General features: G+C 37.4%; 3 protein-coding genes across 6 annotated transcripts in view; 1 reads left to right on the top strand and 2 right to left on the bottom strand.

The window, feature by feature from the left end:
* Positions 1–8,731, top strand: part of LOC112454173 — an 11,036-nt gene extending 2,305 nt beyond the window's left edge. The window contains exons 1-10 of one of the 4 annotated variants that reach the window (XR_003040701.1): positions 2,359–4,031; positions 4,264–4,559; positions 4,630–5,038; positions 5,244–6,250; positions 6,637–6,849; positions 7,458–7,639; positions 7,725–7,923; positions 7,998–8,169; positions 8,258–8,431; positions 8,639–8,731. Coding sequence is in view for 1 of the 4 variants with exons in the window: in XM_025015411.1 (XP_024871179.1) it covers positions 5,972–6,250; positions 6,637–6,849; positions 7,458–7,639; positions 7,725–7,923; positions 7,998–8,169; positions 8,258–8,367 (1,155 nt within the window). In the remaining 3 variants the exon portion in view is untranslated. Of the gene's footprint in view, positions 1–23; positions 4,032–4,263; positions 4,560–4,629; positions 5,039–5,243; positions 6,251–6,636; positions 6,850–7,457; positions 7,640–7,724; positions 7,924–7,997; positions 8,170–8,257; positions 8,499–8,638 lie in introns of those variants that run through there. The other 3 variants (XM_025015411.1, XR_003040700.1, XR_003040699.1) reach the window with 3 other exon arrangements.
* Positions 8,546–10,469, bottom strand: LOC112454175. Its single transcript, XM_025015413.1, has 5 exons — positions 9,709–10,469; positions 9,351–9,565; positions 9,191–9,263; positions 9,023–9,109; positions 8,546–8,805 (listed from the first exon to the last, which is right to left on the bottom strand). The coding sequence occupies exons 1-5, from the start codon at positions 9,939–9,941 to the stop codon at positions 8,619–8,621; spliced, it is 795 nt and encodes a 264-aa protein (XP_024871181.1). The 5' UTR covers positions 9,942–10,469; the 3' UTR covers positions 8,546–8,618.
* On the bottom strand, positions 9,929–16,249 carry LOC112454174. The gene is made up of 7 exons (XM_025015412.1): positions 16,026–16,249; positions 14,350–14,561; positions 13,922–14,097; positions 13,208–13,366; positions 12,319–12,685; positions 11,565–11,611; positions 9,929–10,068 (listed from the first exon to the last, which is right to left on the bottom strand). The coding sequence occupies exons 1-7, from the start codon at positions 16,115–16,117 to the stop codon at positions 9,955–9,957; spliced, it is 1,167 nt and encodes a 388-aa protein (XP_024871180.1). The 5' UTR covers positions 16,118–16,249; the 3' UTR covers positions 9,929–9,954.
* Between the last annotated feature and the right edge of the window lie 1,125 nt (positions 16,250–17,374).

Here is a 17,374-nt window from a genome sequence, read left to right as displayed (position 1 = left end):
CCTTTGTTTATATATATTTTTAGTTTAAAATGGAAACGCGTGATAAAGTAAGGAAAAGAACGAAGCGAAGCTTTTCGGATGCTTGGCTCAGCGATGATCGATTTAAGACTTGGATCCGCAGAGTGTCCTTTGATGAAAGCCTCTTTCACTGTACGAGATGTAACAAAAATTTTTCGTGCTGCTCATTATCACATATAATAAGACATGCGAAATCTGCGTCTCACATAAGAAATGTCGAAAAAGATACATCATTATGTGATGATGATAATGTTTCTAAAAGAAAACCACCGCATAAAAAAATATTTAAACAGCGATGGCTAGAGATTGAGCAATTTCAGCCATGGCTACGCGAAGTGCGAGATGATGCAAGTTCATTTTTTTGTGCTATTTGTGATAAAATTATTTCCGGCGGTTTGTCACAAATCTATCGCCACGCACAATCCAAAGTACATAAAGATAAATTTGAAAAATGTAACATACAAATGACTGAATCGACTACGGAATTAAAAATGCAAATTGACGAATCGCTTTTGCGATTCGAGGCGCAAAGAAAATCAGCGGAGATCCGATACGCTGCTTTAATCGCTGACAAAAATATTCCACACGAAACTGCGAAAATGATACTAAATTTTTTTCAAGGCATAGGAGAAAACCCCAACGTATTGAGAAGCATGAGCATGGGTCGAACAAAATGTACAAACATAATCTCCAATGTTTTGTGTCCTGTAGAAACGACTCGTGTAGTAGGAAACCTTAGAACTACAAAGTTTTCTGTTTTCATTGATGAAATATCAGATATCTCGAACGAAAAATGGGCGTTTCATGTTCGGTACGTTAATCCCGAGACGTTAGAAGTTCACTCACAATTAGTGAAATTAATTGATGTGGATACGGAAGATGCTAGTGCAGAGAAATTGTTTAATGCATTTAAAAATGAAATGCACAAGCTCGAAATACCTTTTGCAAACATTATCGCTTTATCGTGCAACCATGCGTCGGTTATGACCGGAAAACATTTATGCTTTAAGAAAAAATTGAAGGAGATGTGTAAAAGCGTTTTGACCTTATCGTGTCCGTGTCATTCTGCCGCATTAGCTGCACACACTGCATGTGCTAAGTTACCTGAGTCTTGTAAGAAGTTTGTGGAAGGTTTTGTACAATATATTAAAAGTAGTCCCAAGCGAACGTCTATTTTCCGCGAGTTTTCCGAGTGTTTTCAAGAAACAAACTACAAAAGTTTAAAGTTATATCACACGGGATGGATTTCTCACTACACGTATATCAAAAAACTTCTCGAATCTTGGGACACCATAAAGCATTTTTTAAGCGAAGTTGTTAGAAATGAAAATACGAAAGCTGGGGAAAATCTAATGCTTTTAATGCAAAATGTAACAACAAAAGCATATTTGTTGTTTTTAAAACACGTTTTGCATTTTTTCCATATATTTAATGAATTTTTCCAAGTTGTAGATACAAGAATTCATTTGTTACAGCCAAAAGCAATAGATTTTCTAACTGAAATTGGTGAAAATTTTTTAACATCGACAGTTTTAAAAGAGTTGCCAAATGTAACATTTAGTAAAGTTGAAAATCACAAATTGCTAACTGATATTTGTTTAGGAACAAAATGCGAAGAATACCTTCGTCAATTGATGAAGGATGGGCATGCGAAGGAGATTGCAACTGTTCGACAGAACTGCTTGCAATTTTACGTTACCGTGGCCGAAGAAGTTTGTAAAAACTTACCGGTTAACAATGTATTTTTATCGAAATTAAAAATTTTTCTACCGCACATAGCTTTAATGAATTCTGACAGAGAAACATCGTACAATGATCTTTTTCTCATAGCCAAAACTATCGGCGGTTTTGACGAAAAATGTTTAAAAAGAGAATGGTTTACGTTAAACTTAGATTTTACGGTAACAGAGAAAAAAAATTTCTTAGAATTAACGTTTGACGACATGTGGACACAAATTTTGCAAAGGCGATATTCAACTAATGAAATAAAATATCCGAATTTAAAATGCCTTTTGAATTCTATTAGGTCACTTCCGAATTCAAACGCCGATCCGGAAAGGATAATGTTTTTCTTAACGGACATTAAAACAAGAAAACGAAACAAATTATCGCCAGCCGCTGTAAATGCTATTTGTGTATTGAAATCGGCGTTAAAATCAAGGGGGGAAACCGTTCTAAATATGAAGATTAATTCAAAACATTTATCTCTCATGTCGTCAGACAAATTATATGCTAATGTTCCAAAAAAGCGAAAAAGTAGTCATCTTCAACAATGTGCTGCAGATGATGATGCAGACGATATTGTTGTTGGCCCTTCTTCGTCTAACGATGTATAGTAATAATGTAAGAAAAAAATTAATTGTTTCTTGTCTTGTTTTTCTTTTTCAACGGCAAAACAGTGTCGTAGGGGTAAGTGGGGCATGTTTGGACTTTGGACACTTAACTTTGAATATAGATTATGTTATCATTTAATGTGGTATGATAACTTTCTCTGCACATACAGTTTGTTACATTTACATTTTTGTGTGAGGTAGTATATAGAAAATACGATAAAGTTACAAACTTCTTTGTTTACAAGAAATTACAACGCAAAGTTGGACTCACGCAGCTGTGATATTTTTCAACAAAACGACAATGTAATATATCGCTATGCCATGTTATGTGTTTTAGCCCTAAGCCTGCGGGGTATGTATGTACGTGATAACGCTGTAAGGGGAAATAAGATGAACTCGAAAAACTTTAGATGGACTCGGAAACGTTTGAACTCTGAATACGCTCGACGGTACACAGACTGCAAACGTTTCCGAGTTTATCTGAAGTTTGTCGAGTTCGCCCGTTATTTCCCCTTGCATCAATTATTACATCCCTTGTCTTTAGCAGTAGCTTACTTCATTTATGATTTTCTTAAGTTCGTGACATAAACGTGTCCGAATGTGCTCCACTCTCCCCTATATATAGCTATGTAAAAAGAAAAATATAATGTCTACATGAGACATCGTGCCGAATCAGAAACATATTTGTCACAAGTGTGTAAAAAATAGAGAATATTATACATATAGGTTTAAGCTTTTCTCTCGGATAAAATATAAGTTTGATCGATTCGTAATATTATTTTTTTTTAGTAAAATAAGTCTAGGGTAACTACTAAAAAAAGCGTCAACAATAGTACCTAAGTAACATAGAAATTTATTGTAATAATTTATTGTAATAACAATAATAGACTGAATGGACAAAGTAGAAATACGTGCAAATGTGAGGCATTAACATACTGTTGTTATAAAGCCAGAATAGCAATATGATGTGAAAGATAAATAGAAACGTGTATAATAAATACACGTATCTCAGACGAATATAACCACACGCGCGCAAATGTTCACCCACTGACATGCAAAATACGTACATGGACACAAAAAATTGAGTACATAATAATAAGGACCCATGCACAGATTATCGCTTAAAAGAAAATGTGCAAAAAGAGCGTATAGAGCGTTGGAGGATGCCTATTCAGCTATCGACATCAAATCACTATTCAAAAAGCCGTAGACGTACAAAATATATCAATTGAACGGAAGGATTTAAGAAGAATAACATCGTCAGCATACATATAGAGTTTGGAGGGAAAAGGAATAGGAGACAAGTCAGCAATGAAAATATTAAATAATAATGGACCAAGTATGAAGTTTTGAGGCACATCAGATGGAACAGTAAGGCGATAGGAAAGACTGGAAAGCGAATTGTATAAAAACTTGCTGGGAACGGTTCATAAGGAAAGATTGTAGAAAAGACAAGGCAAGAAGACTAGAAGAATAAACTGCAGGACCTAAATTTGGTGAGAAGATTATGATTGACGAAAGCTTTATCGAAGGCAATCAACGAAGTAAGACAACTAGAATCGAAACCCCTTAGCACGAGATCTGACACGTGGAGAAGTTGTGATGCTATGTAGACCACGAAATCCAGAGCGACATTTTGGGATAACGTTAGAGTGTAACCAGTAAAACGAACCAACATAGGTAAGATGAATGCGCTTGAGTGTTAAGTCTCATAGGCCAGTATTCATAAACAGATTTTTATATAAGATTATCTTGAGCTTCGTATCCAATGAAACGAGTCGTATAGCATCTAAAGATAAACTTAAGACGATCTTATATATAAGATCTGACTGTGAATACCGGCCATAGAGCAGCATATGGCGTAAAAGAACTTGGCTAATCACTTTCTTTACGCTCGTTTTTGTTACACCAGCACAAATTTTACGCCAGACGCCGGTACGCTTTACGCTGTTTCATGAGACTTTACCCCGAGAATATTATAAAGCTTAGCCGGAGTGATAAAAGTAAAACTAAAGGAACATTACAGGATGAAGAGATGAAATAATGTATCGGAAGAGCAGGAAGATATGGGAAAGGAGTCAAGAATAAAATAATCATTCATCAGCGCAAAATTAAGAGGACATGCATGTGTAAGATGTACGAAGAAAAAGATCCGGTGCCAAGAATAGAGATATTTCGCCAGAATTGGCGAGGGAAATTCACAGAGAGGTAAGTAAGAGTTGTTAAGGAATGACTTTTTTTTCTCACAACGGATAGTACATAGTTTACATTGTTACAGAGATATTTATAACGCAGCTAATTTGCAACGGACCAAGTTCTCCTGAATCGGAGAAGAGCGCGACGTTTTAGGGATATGAGTCTCCTAACGGAAGAATTTAGTGGGGCAGAAGGGCAGACGCAAGACACGCCTAAAGGCTAACGAGGCGATATGATCTCATACGTGTCTTCTTTTTGTGTGCGTATTCTCGCTATCCGATTGTTGGGTGAACCACCTTATTCTGGAGGACCACAGTGAACTCTATACTAAACTGGAACGTGATTGTGAACTCGATTCACTCTGTTTTGGAAGAAAACGGGACGAGCGAGAGGAAGAATTGCGACCAATCCATTTTTTCTGTTGCCGACTTTTCGAGAATGATTGAATACCAATGATCCATGGACGTAAGAAAACCTGGACGGAACGTAAGGTATGTATCATACGTGCCCAGGAGACGGGATTCTGTAATTCCTTAATAACGACAGTTTCGGTATTGTTGCGCAGATATTATATATAATAAAAAAGATGCGCAACGATACCGAAACTGTCGTTAAAGAGTTATAGAATCCCGCTTGAATTTTGTGCGTAAGTTTCTTCAATGAATGAATTCAAGAATCGAAACTTTGCTGTTTCAGGGCAGCATACTCGAAGATTCGGACGATATTCCGACTTTAAAGCAAAGGCTCGGATAACGCATGGTTTCGTGTGAGCACGAAGGAAGTGGGTTCGATCTTGACCTTCGTCCCATATGTTCCTCGATTAAGAAGAGAATTCTCTGTTTAAATAGAAAAGAATGTTGATTTTTGTCACATTGAACCTGGAGGGTCATTAAACAGAAGAAGTAAGGGAAAAAGAAGTTATAAGTGGTGGAATCTCCGTTAAAGGGAGGAGAGATTAAGAAATTGATCTCTCCCATTTGCCCCCATTTAAGAGAAGGAAAAGAGTTTATGAATGCCTTTGAAATGCGTTTCCGCCTTTGTTTTGTATCACGAGAGGGCACCTCCGATCCTATTGAGGTTCTCCTCTTGACTCTAGTAGTTTTTGTCAGTTATAGTACCACGTGGTATTTTGGCTCAATGAGCTTCCCCCACTCCAGCTCTTTTCGTTCCTCCTTCCTTGCACACATGGCGCACGCCGAGCTGAATCAACAAACTGTGAATTCGCCTAAGCAAACTAATTTCAACAAAATTGGTCGTCACTCCTGGCCGTATTGACTTCTGAAAAGAGGCAGGTGCCAACAAAAGGGAAAAAGAAGGTTTCTTGAGCCAGAAATCCATTGAAGTCTTGGAAGAAGAAGAGCAAAGTTTGCGACAAACATTCGATTGTTCGCCTGTGATAAAGGGCTGACAAAATTCAGTTCGAGATGCAGACTACCGACGGTGAGAGAGATGAAGGTGCGGAATTTCGTTTGAACGACACTAACGACAGAGTCGAAACCGTACGAACGGAATTAAGGGAGGCTGCTTTGATGAAGAGGAAGGAGAATCGCGTATCCGCTTGGAATAAAAGTCGTACTAATTTGGGAGAATGTCCAGGAGTTGAACCGTTTTCTTCCGAGTACATCGACGAGAAAGTGAAGCTTCTCAAGAGGAAAAGAATATCCCTCGTTGATTACAGATATTTGCCCAACGCTCTTATTCAGGTATGCATTTTGCTAGCTAGAATCTTTACCAAACATTTCACAAAATTGTATTTAAGAATGATAACATTCACAAAGACGCAAAATAATAGCGAAGTAATAATACATCGCTCGTTTGATATAACGACATAACTAAGAGAAATAAAGTTTTCCATAAGATAAATTTGAATGTTTTGAATCGTTAAAATTTTGTAATATTATTTTTACATGCAATTTTGGTGTAGTGATTGATTCTAGAAGAATAAAAGTATCTAGCTGTATATTAGCTTTTCATTCAGTGCATTGAATTCTCAACATTCTTTTGCAAATAATTAAAAAATGATAACTTTTGAGTTATATCGTTGTTGTAGAGCGCAAATGAGTGATATAATCTGTTATACTCATTTCAGTCGGAGGAGAACATAAACGCTTTTTTAAAAGTGGATCAAAGCTTGTCAGGTTTGGTGCGTGATCTATCTGGCAATGATCCTACTCTTCAATTATATGCAGCCAATTGCTGTTGCAATATTGCCCTGGGAAATACAAAAGCATGCACGGCATTAGGAAAAGCAGTTATTCCGTATCTGGTTGTCAAGCTGGAAAGCTTAAATTATGCCTTGCTGGTAATTATCTCTAATATTAACCCTTTCAGGACAGGTGGTTCACTATCCCTTTTATTTCAGGAACTATTAGTCCGATCTTTATGCCAAAATTAAAAATAGCGGAAATTAAATATAGCGGATTTAAATCTTTTAATAATGCAATTTACATAAAACTCACTTTATATAGGTTTTCGTTAAGTTCGATTCCAATCTCGAATTTTCAGCTCGTTAGAGCAGAGCACAATTCTCTGCACCGCCAGAATAATGGGGCAACCATTTTGACATTATTCATTAGCTCGAGTACATCGAAACAAGTTAAACATATTACGTTCTGAACAGATCTGCTATTTCGAATTTTGCAAATTTAAGATTATATTCGAATTTAGCGAACTCAATCTATATGTGAGTCACGCAAATTGCATCATTATTTAAACATATTAAAAAATTTGGTTTGCCATATTGGGTGTCAAAATTTTAGAATTCTGAGGCTATAATCGTAAAGAACGACCTATAGTTTTGATAGTTTATTCCTATTAGAAAGCTCTCGTCCTGAAAGGGTTAAGTAAAAGCCAATACAATGTGAACTTTGTTGGAAACTTGAAGTACTACATGGATTCATATTTTATTAGGATATTTGCATTTGGACAATCGGTAATTTGGTTGCAGGAAGCGATAAGGCTTTCTCTATCTTGCATGCGCAACATTGTCTAAAATATATAATTTTACTGTTGCACAATTGCAACGACTCGGTTCTTCCTTCAGTAATATATTCGCTCTTACATTACGTACATGTGGGATTTCATAAAATATCGTAAGCATTCTTCACTTTCACACATTACAGTACAAAGATAGTGAAATTTGCAAGAGAAAATTTAATATGTTTCTGATATTTACAGAGAAAGTGAAAAGTTGGAGCTCGTTCAAGTTATCATAAAACGGAATCTCTTGTACGAAAATCCAAACTATATTTGGTTGTTGGCTTTGTTGTCTTCTTCGTTGATATGCGTTGAACATTTGCACGCTATTCTGCCACAAGTCGTCGATTATCTTTACTCAACGTTTTCCAATTCGGATGGAATGGCTCAAGCTAGCGAGGTTTGTTTTTTTTTCTCCTTTATATAACAACATATGAAAGTTTTAAATTACATTTTTAATCTTTTCTATTTCAGATTACGGCATCCATACGTATACTGGCTAACACACTGCATGATTCTTGCGAAGATAAGATAGACATTCTATTGAGGAATCCTAAATACTCAAATGAGGATCTTCATCTTTTATTGAATAAATTGTTATCGCATCCTTACATGCACATCAGGAGAGAAACTCTGTGGTTGATAGGTAACTATGTGATATTTTTTCGATCTTTTTTAAAACGAGATAGAATAAGAATAAGATATGATCTAATTATTCTAATAAATTGTTGCAGGAAATTTGTATAATCATAGATTGTCCAGTATTAGTCAAAATATAAAAGATCTTATACCTTTTTTATCAGCACTGAATCAGGCTTTTTCCTCAATTGAAAATTCTGTATGAATGTATGTTAACACGCATGTTAAAATGTATGTTAAAACGTGTTAAACGACATTTTTAAAGAGAGGTACATGACGCTTATAAAAATAACTTACAATATGTAATGTAGATATAAAAATATATTTATAGTGTTCTTCGATTGTATATATAATACTAAGTATTAATTTTAATCATTACTGGACGGAGCATATATATATATATATAAAGTTTCTGAATATAAAATTTTGTCTATATATGCTGCTAATATCTTTTAGTTAATATACCCTTTTCACAGGTACAAATTTTCTTAATGGATCTGAGGAAGAATATCGATTTCTTCCTATGTCTTCTATACACGGCACCTTGACGATATTGAAATATATCTGCCCCATCAAATTCGCCGTTGGATGGTTGGCAGCTTTTAAACATTGATAAAGTGCTTGGTCGCAAGTACAATGTGATCTGTAAAAAGTTAAGACTGATAAGACTTGAGACTGATTCTCTTATAGAGACAACTTTGAGATGATTAACAGGCAGAGATAATTTTGAAACTTGTTAAACATGACAAAGAAATTTAGTAATTCATATAATGTGATACATTAGTTTAAAAAATGCACTAAAGCTTTTTATCAAAAAGAATTGACTGACTTTTCTTTACCAATTTCTGATAAGATCTTACTTAGTGTACAGGGAGTAGTTAGTGAGGTTGTATCGGGTTTGCTGAGCTCGTACTTTTATTGGGCAGAGATCGTGGTTACGACAACACCTGAAAAGTATACAAATTTGTCTTATCTATCCGATATTTTCCAAAAATTGATAATTTACGATTCTATATTTCAAAAGCTACCTGTCAATGTGAGGTAGATCGCCCAAATCGTGATAATTCTCGGCTAAGTCGCCCGTACCGCACCATTTTGTGCCTGGAATATATATTTAGTCTTCGTTAACAAATTTTGCAATTCTGTGAAACTGCGGGGACGCGTTTGAAAATGGTATAAACAATTCACCTGGCAAAATACCGGAGAACAGAGTGATGGAACTCGCGGCTATACGAGTCCCTCTACTCAATGCATTTGTAGGCAAGGTGGACGTGGCCTCCACTTGTAGTCCGTCTAACAATTCGCACTGTTGCATGAGTCTCGTTATCTCCTGGAAGGACACTACTTGCGGACGCGCAGTCATAGACAAGTTTCGCAAAACATCCGTAGCCTCGGACGGCTCGCTGAAAGAGTCAACGGTGCGTGTCAAAGATTGCGCAGAATGCATAAAAGGGAGTAATGATTAAACACATGACCGGTGAGAACCGGTTTTGATCCAGTAATGTCTAATTATACAGCGTTTTTTTTATTATTGAAGACCACTTACTATACTTCGATTATATTGCAGTCATGTAGTTCATTTCTCGGACCAAGATCGACCACTGCCACCGTCTGTTCGTGATAATAAACCGCTCGTACCTCGTCCTTTGCGAGCGCGACGGCACTTGGCGCGAGACCGCTCAACCCCTTGAATGTTGTGCTTCTGAAGAACGTTGGCTGCTGAGCGGTCAAGCTGCATATCGACACGACGAGAAAAACCGTCAAGCACACCGAATACATCTTCTCCCCCGAACTATCGATTCTCTTTTCGTTTTGTTATGCTGTTAGTCAAATGTAACGCAGAGCCCGCATAACTCCGTGTAAGTAAACACAACGTGAAAAGTTCTGCTTCTAAACTATATTGAAACTAACAAATATACAAGAGATATATTCCTGTTTAGAGAACGATTCACGCACACTAAGATACACGCGTTATCAATCAACAATCAACGAGACAAAAATCAATCTGTAGATCCACATATCTTCATTTGCTAACTATTTGAAAATAATGCGCGCGGTTATCAAAGCGGTGTGCCAAGCACGCATAAACGTACACGCGCAATCCATCATGTTTACAATCGCCGCACATTACGTGCTTTTATGCTTCCTTAAATTCTTCATATCGTATGTTTTATAGAATCGCCTTTACGACGCACAGTCTTGAAATCTTCGCGCAAACGCTAAACGAAGGAGCATTATCCAATTATTTGCAGAACGTATAACGATGGTTTGAAGATTCTAAAATAAGAAAAAAAGCACTCACATGATGAATCGTTTCCTGCGAAAATCGAACTTACCCCGTCGCGTTAGTCGATACATTATTTGGCACGTGATACATGTACACGAATTTTTTACGGAAGAGAAACGGCGCAAAAATTTAAGCGGAGTTACTTCAATCCTATGTAAAAATTGTCTGTTAAAAAATGAAGTTAGCACCCTTAACTTGAACGAGATCGCTCGCGTTCGCGAGAACCGATCGACTGGTCGGACTTCTCGCGCACAAACGGTGTATGTATAATTGTAACACACTCGTCCATCGGTTGCACATGGACAGACCGGACTACGTAGCCGGTCGAAAGACTAAACGTGTAAACGATGGTATGACACTCGCGTATAACTTCCCTCTCCCACGATGGCCACGATCTCGTGAGGTATTACCTGGTGGTAGCCAGTGATATACGCTAGTGGGGAGACCTACATTCGTACGACTAGGGCGAAGAAAGTGGGACGAAACGGCGGAATACGATTCCGCGGGTAGTAACTGCAGGTTCGCAGAATCCTTCAAACTTGAGAGAAAAAAAAAAGAGAAAAGCGACGTCTTGGATTTCCTCGCGATCGCAGATAGAACTTGTCGGGAGACGTTTGACATTTATAAAAAACCATGTATTTTGCATGTAAAAATCTAGAAAAACGTACAAAAAACACAATAGTGTCTGAAAAGGCGAAAAGCATCCTAAAAGTGAAAATCTTAAAAAAAAACTTGTGTTCAATGTAAAATATAAATCATATGCTGTTTGCGATTTTTTTTCGCGGTCGAAAGAGCGCCTCGATGGAATAGAGGGTTTTTTTTTGTACGCGGTGACGATGCGACTATCAACGTTTCCACATTTTTTTAGTATTGCGAAATTTCACTCGCGGCTCGCGATAATTGATTATTATGCAATGCGGAGAGATGTTACGCGCTTTCATTGACATTTTGAAAACCATGCCTAATGAGGCCGATGGTTCTCTATAATTTTGCTTTGTAAACAACGATGTTTAACAATGGCCTTGTCTCAGAGAATGGCACATGGAGCTCGACTTCGTAGCGCTCGCTGGATATTGAACTCCCCCCGTGCGAGTCGTGCTCAACGTGATGCTCACGGGAGTTGCGTTAGACAGCTGCAGTCTGACCGGGCACTGTCTATATCCTGCAATAAAAAATGTAGAAGCATTATAGTCGTGCCGCGTACGAGTGTAACGCACCAGTAATTTCAATAATACATGTGGGCTTTGGTGATGGATGATGGGATGGACATAGAAATCATTTGTTATCACGACTTAAGTATAAGGCGGTTTGCGAGACCGAGTAATTTGTTATACAAGTAGGTAGAGGCTTCGACTCGATTCTTGAAGTGAATTCTAATCGAGTTCCACATGTTACGATGAGAAATTAGCTCATTCTTTTCGTATTTTTCGAACGTGCTCAACACTTATATTTATTATGAATAATGAATAGGAATGAATATTTGTTATCATATGACATTCGAGGTAATTTGCATGAATCGTAAATTTCTTCTCTGTTTCGTAATTCGATTTCCGGAATGAATCACGGTAGACTTTCACATTTCGCGTATTTTTTAAATGTCGAGAAATCGACTTTTCTGATCCGTTAGTGTCTTTCGCTTTCCAGCTGTTGAGCACTTTACTTTATAATTATTTGATTAACATATGTTTATCGATAAGAGTCAAGGAACAACGCGATTGCTCATAAATTGCTAGAGATATAAGAGAGATTGTAAAGTACAGGAAATATATTGAATAAATAAATGAATTTTTATCACAGATATATACATAATGGATATTGGCGAGAGATTGGTGAGAGATGCAACAGTCCTCGACAAAGGAAAGAACCTACCGGCGTGGTGGGGCCCGGAGCAATGGCAACATATGGGGTTGTTGCGCGGCCTTGGACAAAACTCAACGCTATGTGGCTCGCCGCAGCGGACGCAACGCGGCAAGTGCCGGCAATTAGCGGCCATGTGCCAGAAACCCTGACATCGGTAGCACTGCAACACGCTGTCCGCCGCTTGCGATACAGTATCTTGATACGCTTCTGGGACATTGCCTCCGTCGTTCCCCGGCGTGTATCGCGAGGGTACACCGGACGAGGATGCGGCACCGCCGCCACGCCACCAGCGTTCTGGAATCGCATTGAAACGAGCCACCTCGAAGAAGTCTAGACCTTGACGCAGCAAAGCTTCGTAATGACCCGCGTCAAAAACCTGGACGACAAAGAATTGATGAATATCCTCCACATTTTATCAAAGAGTCATTTATTATATTTATAACATGTTACATCATATTATACTTGCATATATTTTATCTATCACTTCATGGACTTATGTTAACGACTATATTAATGATTATGTACGGCAGACTCGTTTCGATCTTTATCTCAACGTCTTTATATTCGTCTTGTTGTTAGTTTTTTTGTAGTAATTACTACCGAATGGTAATGAGATATTTCGAAAGTTACTTTCAAAACCGGTTGAGGATGTCTTACTCTAGAGAATTCCATTTAGAGAACTTGTTTAGAATTACATGTTTTTTACTGATTTAGCATTATGCATTTCTGTACAGTTTGCGTATTTCAATTGATATGTATATGTTAATTTTATGCCCTAACGTCCTACAGAAAATGATTGTTTCTTTCTTTTCCACTATAGTATATTTATATTTGCATAATAGAGGTGATGAGGTGTTATCAGGCTAATTCAAAGAGTAAAAATAAGCATTCTCTTTACCTCGACTCGAACAAATTGTCGCGAACGTTCGACATTTCCAGCAATGATTCCCTGCTTCGCTAGAGCCGAATTTATATCCTGCAGTGGTATAGCCCACGGTACGTCTCTCAGGAGCACGGCTTGGCGATATCGAGAATCTCTTGCAGAGAATCGCGCTACCTTATGGAAACAAAATAATAAGCTGAGAGATATATTTTAGCTTTTAGATTTTACTTATAGGTATTTCAGCAGATTACTTAGTTGAGAATTGACCATCACAATAGGCGATATAGCTTCAAAATAATAATAAAATACGACGCTATGATATGCAATCAATTTAGAGAAAACCATTTTCGATCAGGACTGGATTTTGGTAGCCTAATAATATTATTTGCGTACAATTTTTCGTACAATTCTAAAGATTATGTTAGTGTAATTAAATTGATTATATTAATTAATAATATGTGCTAGTACTGTGCTAGTTTTAGTTGAGACTGCGTTTTAAGACCATAAATTGTACGCGAATAATATTAGGCTATCAAAATCCAGCCCTGACCAAAAATGGCGTTTTGTCAAAATATTATTAATAAAATGCTCAATATATATGAAATATTTCAATATAACACAAAGGAATATATAAAATAAACGAGAAGTTTATAAGGTATATCTCAGTTTTTCTTTATCTCTCGCGTATTCCGCAATGTCAGATGGAATCTACAGGTAAACTTGTCATACTTGCACAGGTCCCCCAAACACTCGAGCTAAGTCGCCGCGCTGCAAGAGTTTCTCGGCGTCATTTTCTCGCACGAAAGCGGCTATGAGACCGCACGGAGTTTCAGAGACACGCCAGGTCGACAGCGGCTCGGAAGCGGCGATAGCTTCCTCGAGATGAGATCGCAGCAGTTCGCAATCTAATCGAGGAACGAATGATAAAATGTCGATCCAAAACTAAAGCGAGATCAATGAAGTCGTTGACGTTTGCTTATTTTTGAATGTCTTTTTTATGCTATTCAGTCAACATAAGTTTCCACGATTAGATATTACGTTAACTGTCTCATATTACTAATTAAATGGAATGAATTGGCATTTGATAAGTTATAAACTAGATCGTAAAACGCGTTTCTCATCTTCAGAATGCAGCAAATATTGCAATGCGTCATCACCTGGGATTCCGTGGCCTTGATCTTCAAGGCCGCCAGCACGCGAAATGTACAAAGAACACGTAAATTGTGTCTGCTGCTGCATAGCGGGAACTTCATTATAGCGCGACGTCGGGATTAAGTCTCTTTTTTCTGTCTGGTTATTGTCTCCGATCTTGCTCTGCGACGACGAATTTGTCACGGCCTTTTCCATCGTGCGCGCCACGTACTCGTGACTGTAACTTGTGAATTTATTATATGTACAGCCAGAATCGATTTTGTGTACACGGTTTCTATTACAATATATATCATGTATCGTATATCCGAAATACGACCCGTTACAAAAGTATTGCAAATCTGTGTTCAACATCGCGTTCCGCGTTCAATTTGAGTCATTTTTATAATCATTATATAAGTCGCCACTGCTCCTATTCAATATGTCGTTAATTTAACTAAAACAATATTAATTTAACTAAACCAATGGAGTTAAAATAACTCTTTAACACTGTTTTGTGTCAAAATAATGAATTTCGACACACATATGGTAGTTAAAAATAACAATGTTTTTTTACTTAAATATTGGATTTAAATTTTATTCTTTAATATTTAACAGTATTGATAGAAGAAAAAGGATCGATCGTTCTTTTCGACTTAGAACGTTATTGCATAAATATTTTATACCACTAACGACCACGTCGATAACGATCGTAATAATGTGGAGCTGTATTTAGGTCATTATTGATTGTAGCAGTAAAATGATAACAAAAAATTCCATTGGCATAAATAATTTGTTTCCTACAGTTGTTAGCGACGCGATTATTACGGATATATATATATGTATCATGTGTTTATGCAGCGATAATTGCATTCTGACTCCTTCTCCTTCTAGCTGTTATCAAGACTTCGTATCGCGATCATTTTTTGTATTTTCTCATCTCCACGCACAGTCATTTCTTCGTAACGTTGTAAAGGTCCATCTACATCTATCGTAATGTTAACACTGCGCGGACACCGTGTTTTTGAAGCACTCACCCGTGCACTTTGGGACTTTTAAGTCTAAAGAGTTTTTGAAACCGTTTCTGTATCACAAAAAAGTCTATAAAAATTCATGTATCATCTTTATAAGGTTTCAAAAAGTGATTTTTATACTTACATAGGCCGGAACTGTTGCGATTTTTTTTTTTAAAGCGCTAAAGCCATTTCCATGGGAATCACAAATGAAAAATTGACTGTGTGCCTTATAAAAGATCCGCGCAGTGTTAATCGTAACGCTTGTCGGAACAGCTTGGCCCCTGACATTCTGTTTCGCCATTTGCTGTTTGTGCAACACAAACTTATAACGCATTGTGATTTTATGCATATACACTAATGTTTACGACAGCTTCTTTCCTTATACGACCACGATCGCTTACGATTAAAGCGTATACGATAGATGTAGATGGGGTTTAACGTAATATCATCTTTGTTGTCAGCTACGTTTTCAATTAACGCCTGAGGGAGGCACATTTTTTGTCCGTCATTTACGATAGCCGTCTCGATACCGTTTCTCGCAATTGTAATATTATAAAACAATATAAAATAAGAGCGCGATCGCGATGAGAGGCATGACCGCGATCGCTCGAGGCTTGGCCGACCGACAGACTTCAAATCGAGGTGGATGCGGCGAGTTGGGATCCGCCCGGGGAACGACGTCAATTTACCTCGGGCAGCTTCTTTGTCTCCTCGTTAATGCGATAGAACGCAGCTCGGTCATCGGGAGGATCGGGAGAGAAAACGCGGCCCATGCTGTCATCAGGCGTCTCGTCGTCGTCTCGCTTAATCGCCTCGCTTCACGACGATGATCGGCAATGTTTCGCAAAGTTAGGCATTTACTTGTGAAATATATAATAATGAGGTTGTTTTCAATTGTTGAACTGGCTGCACTAGTTCAGAGTTCATCCTTTTCTACTCCACATTGGAAGGAAAAAGATAAACTCTGAACTATAATATAGTTCAGCCAGTTCAGCAATAGAAAACAGGCTCAATATATGTAATTCACGTTTCTGGAGCACGCGTAAAACTATGCAATTTTTTGGAGACCCAACACATCCTTACTTTTGAATAACGAGGAAGTCAAAAGAAGCCAAATTCAAGTAAACAAAGGTTGTTATAAGTTATAAAAATAATTGCCCAAAGATCAATGAAACAAGTGGAGATGTTTTGACCCTTTTGGGGTGTGTATTCTTCATCACCAATGAATAAATTATATAAATACGCGAATTTTAAGAGTCCATGCATATAAGTATAACAACCTTTATTTGCTCGAATTTGGCTCTTGACTTTCTCATTTTATCTAACTTATCTTTTTCTTTTGCATCTAATTTAAAATAATTTTTTATTTTTTAAGATTAAAAATACACAGTTCAAAAAAATCAACTTAATTAATCAATCAGTTAATTTATAATAATTTACAATGCTTATCGTCTACATCAAAAAGATTCGCGTAAACATAACGTAAACCAACATGTAAATAAAATCCATATGTATAGATATGTAAGCTTGAAATTTAACAATCCTGGTGTTTCGCGCCAACGTGCTGTCGCCGCTGCGTTCTGAAAATTAATTACGTGGAGTAAACATCGAAACCGTCACGCATCTTCATTGTAGCTGTCGTAAGTCATAATTGAGGCGACTCACCTTTGCGCAAACGGTCGGGACAGGTATAATTATGCGAGGACTGCTTCATGGCTTCATGGCGCGTTTCTTCGGAAAATCTTCGCGGTCTCAATTCTTGGAAAATTTTTTTAATTATTATCATTATAAGTGGAGCGAGGAGAGAAGTTGCGGAAATAATGCGAGAATGGTAGCATACAGCGCGTAATATTGCTGCGCGATATTATATATAATATATATATACAGCGTTTAAATCCGAGTTTGTTTTGCGAATTTTTCAACGTGGAAACGATTAATCGAAAGTCGACGAAGATAACAAAGTCGATAACGTGGATTCTCAATCTTGTCAATCGTCGATAATAACGCGACCTTCTTTTTCCGACTATAGGTTATGTCG

Source organism: Temnothorax curvispinosus, unplaced genomic scaffold (genome assembly GCF_003070985.1).
Source record: "Temnothorax curvispinosus isolate PA1 unplaced genomic scaffold, ASM307098v1 QBEX01004860.1, whole genome shotgun sequence".
Taxonomy (NCBI): domain Eukaryota; kingdom Metazoa; phylum Arthropoda; class Insecta; order Hymenoptera; family Formicidae; genus Temnothorax; species Temnothorax curvispinosus.
The sequence above is the reverse complement of the archived record's forward strand: the minus strand, read 5'-3'. Positions and strand labels throughout refer to the sequence as shown.

Coding starts and splice junctions, on each gene's coding strand:
- LOC112454175 (XM_025015413.1), bottom strand. CDS start 9,941: ATGTATTCGGTGTGCTTGACGGTTTTTCTCGTCGTGTCGATATGCAGC. Junction 9,264..9,350: donor GTTCTCCGGTATTTTGCCAG/GTGAATTGTTTA, acceptor TATATATTCCAG/GCACAAAATGGTGCGGTACG. Junction 8,806..9,022: donor AACTACTCCCTGTACACTAA/GTAAGATCTTAT, acceptor AACTTTTTACAG/ATCACATTGTACTTGCGACC.
- LOC112454174 (XM_025015412.1), bottom strand. CDS start 16,117: ATGACAGCATGGGCCGCGTTTTCTCTCCCGATCCTCCCGATGACCGAG. Junction 14,562..16,025: donor AGACAAAGAAGCTGCCCGAG/GTAAATTGACGT, acceptor CACAAGTTACAG/TCACGAGTACGTGGCGCGCA. Junction 14,098..14,349: donor TCAAGGCCACGGAATCCCAG/GTGATGACGCAT, acceptor TTCCTCGATTAG/ATTGCGAACTGCTGCGATCT.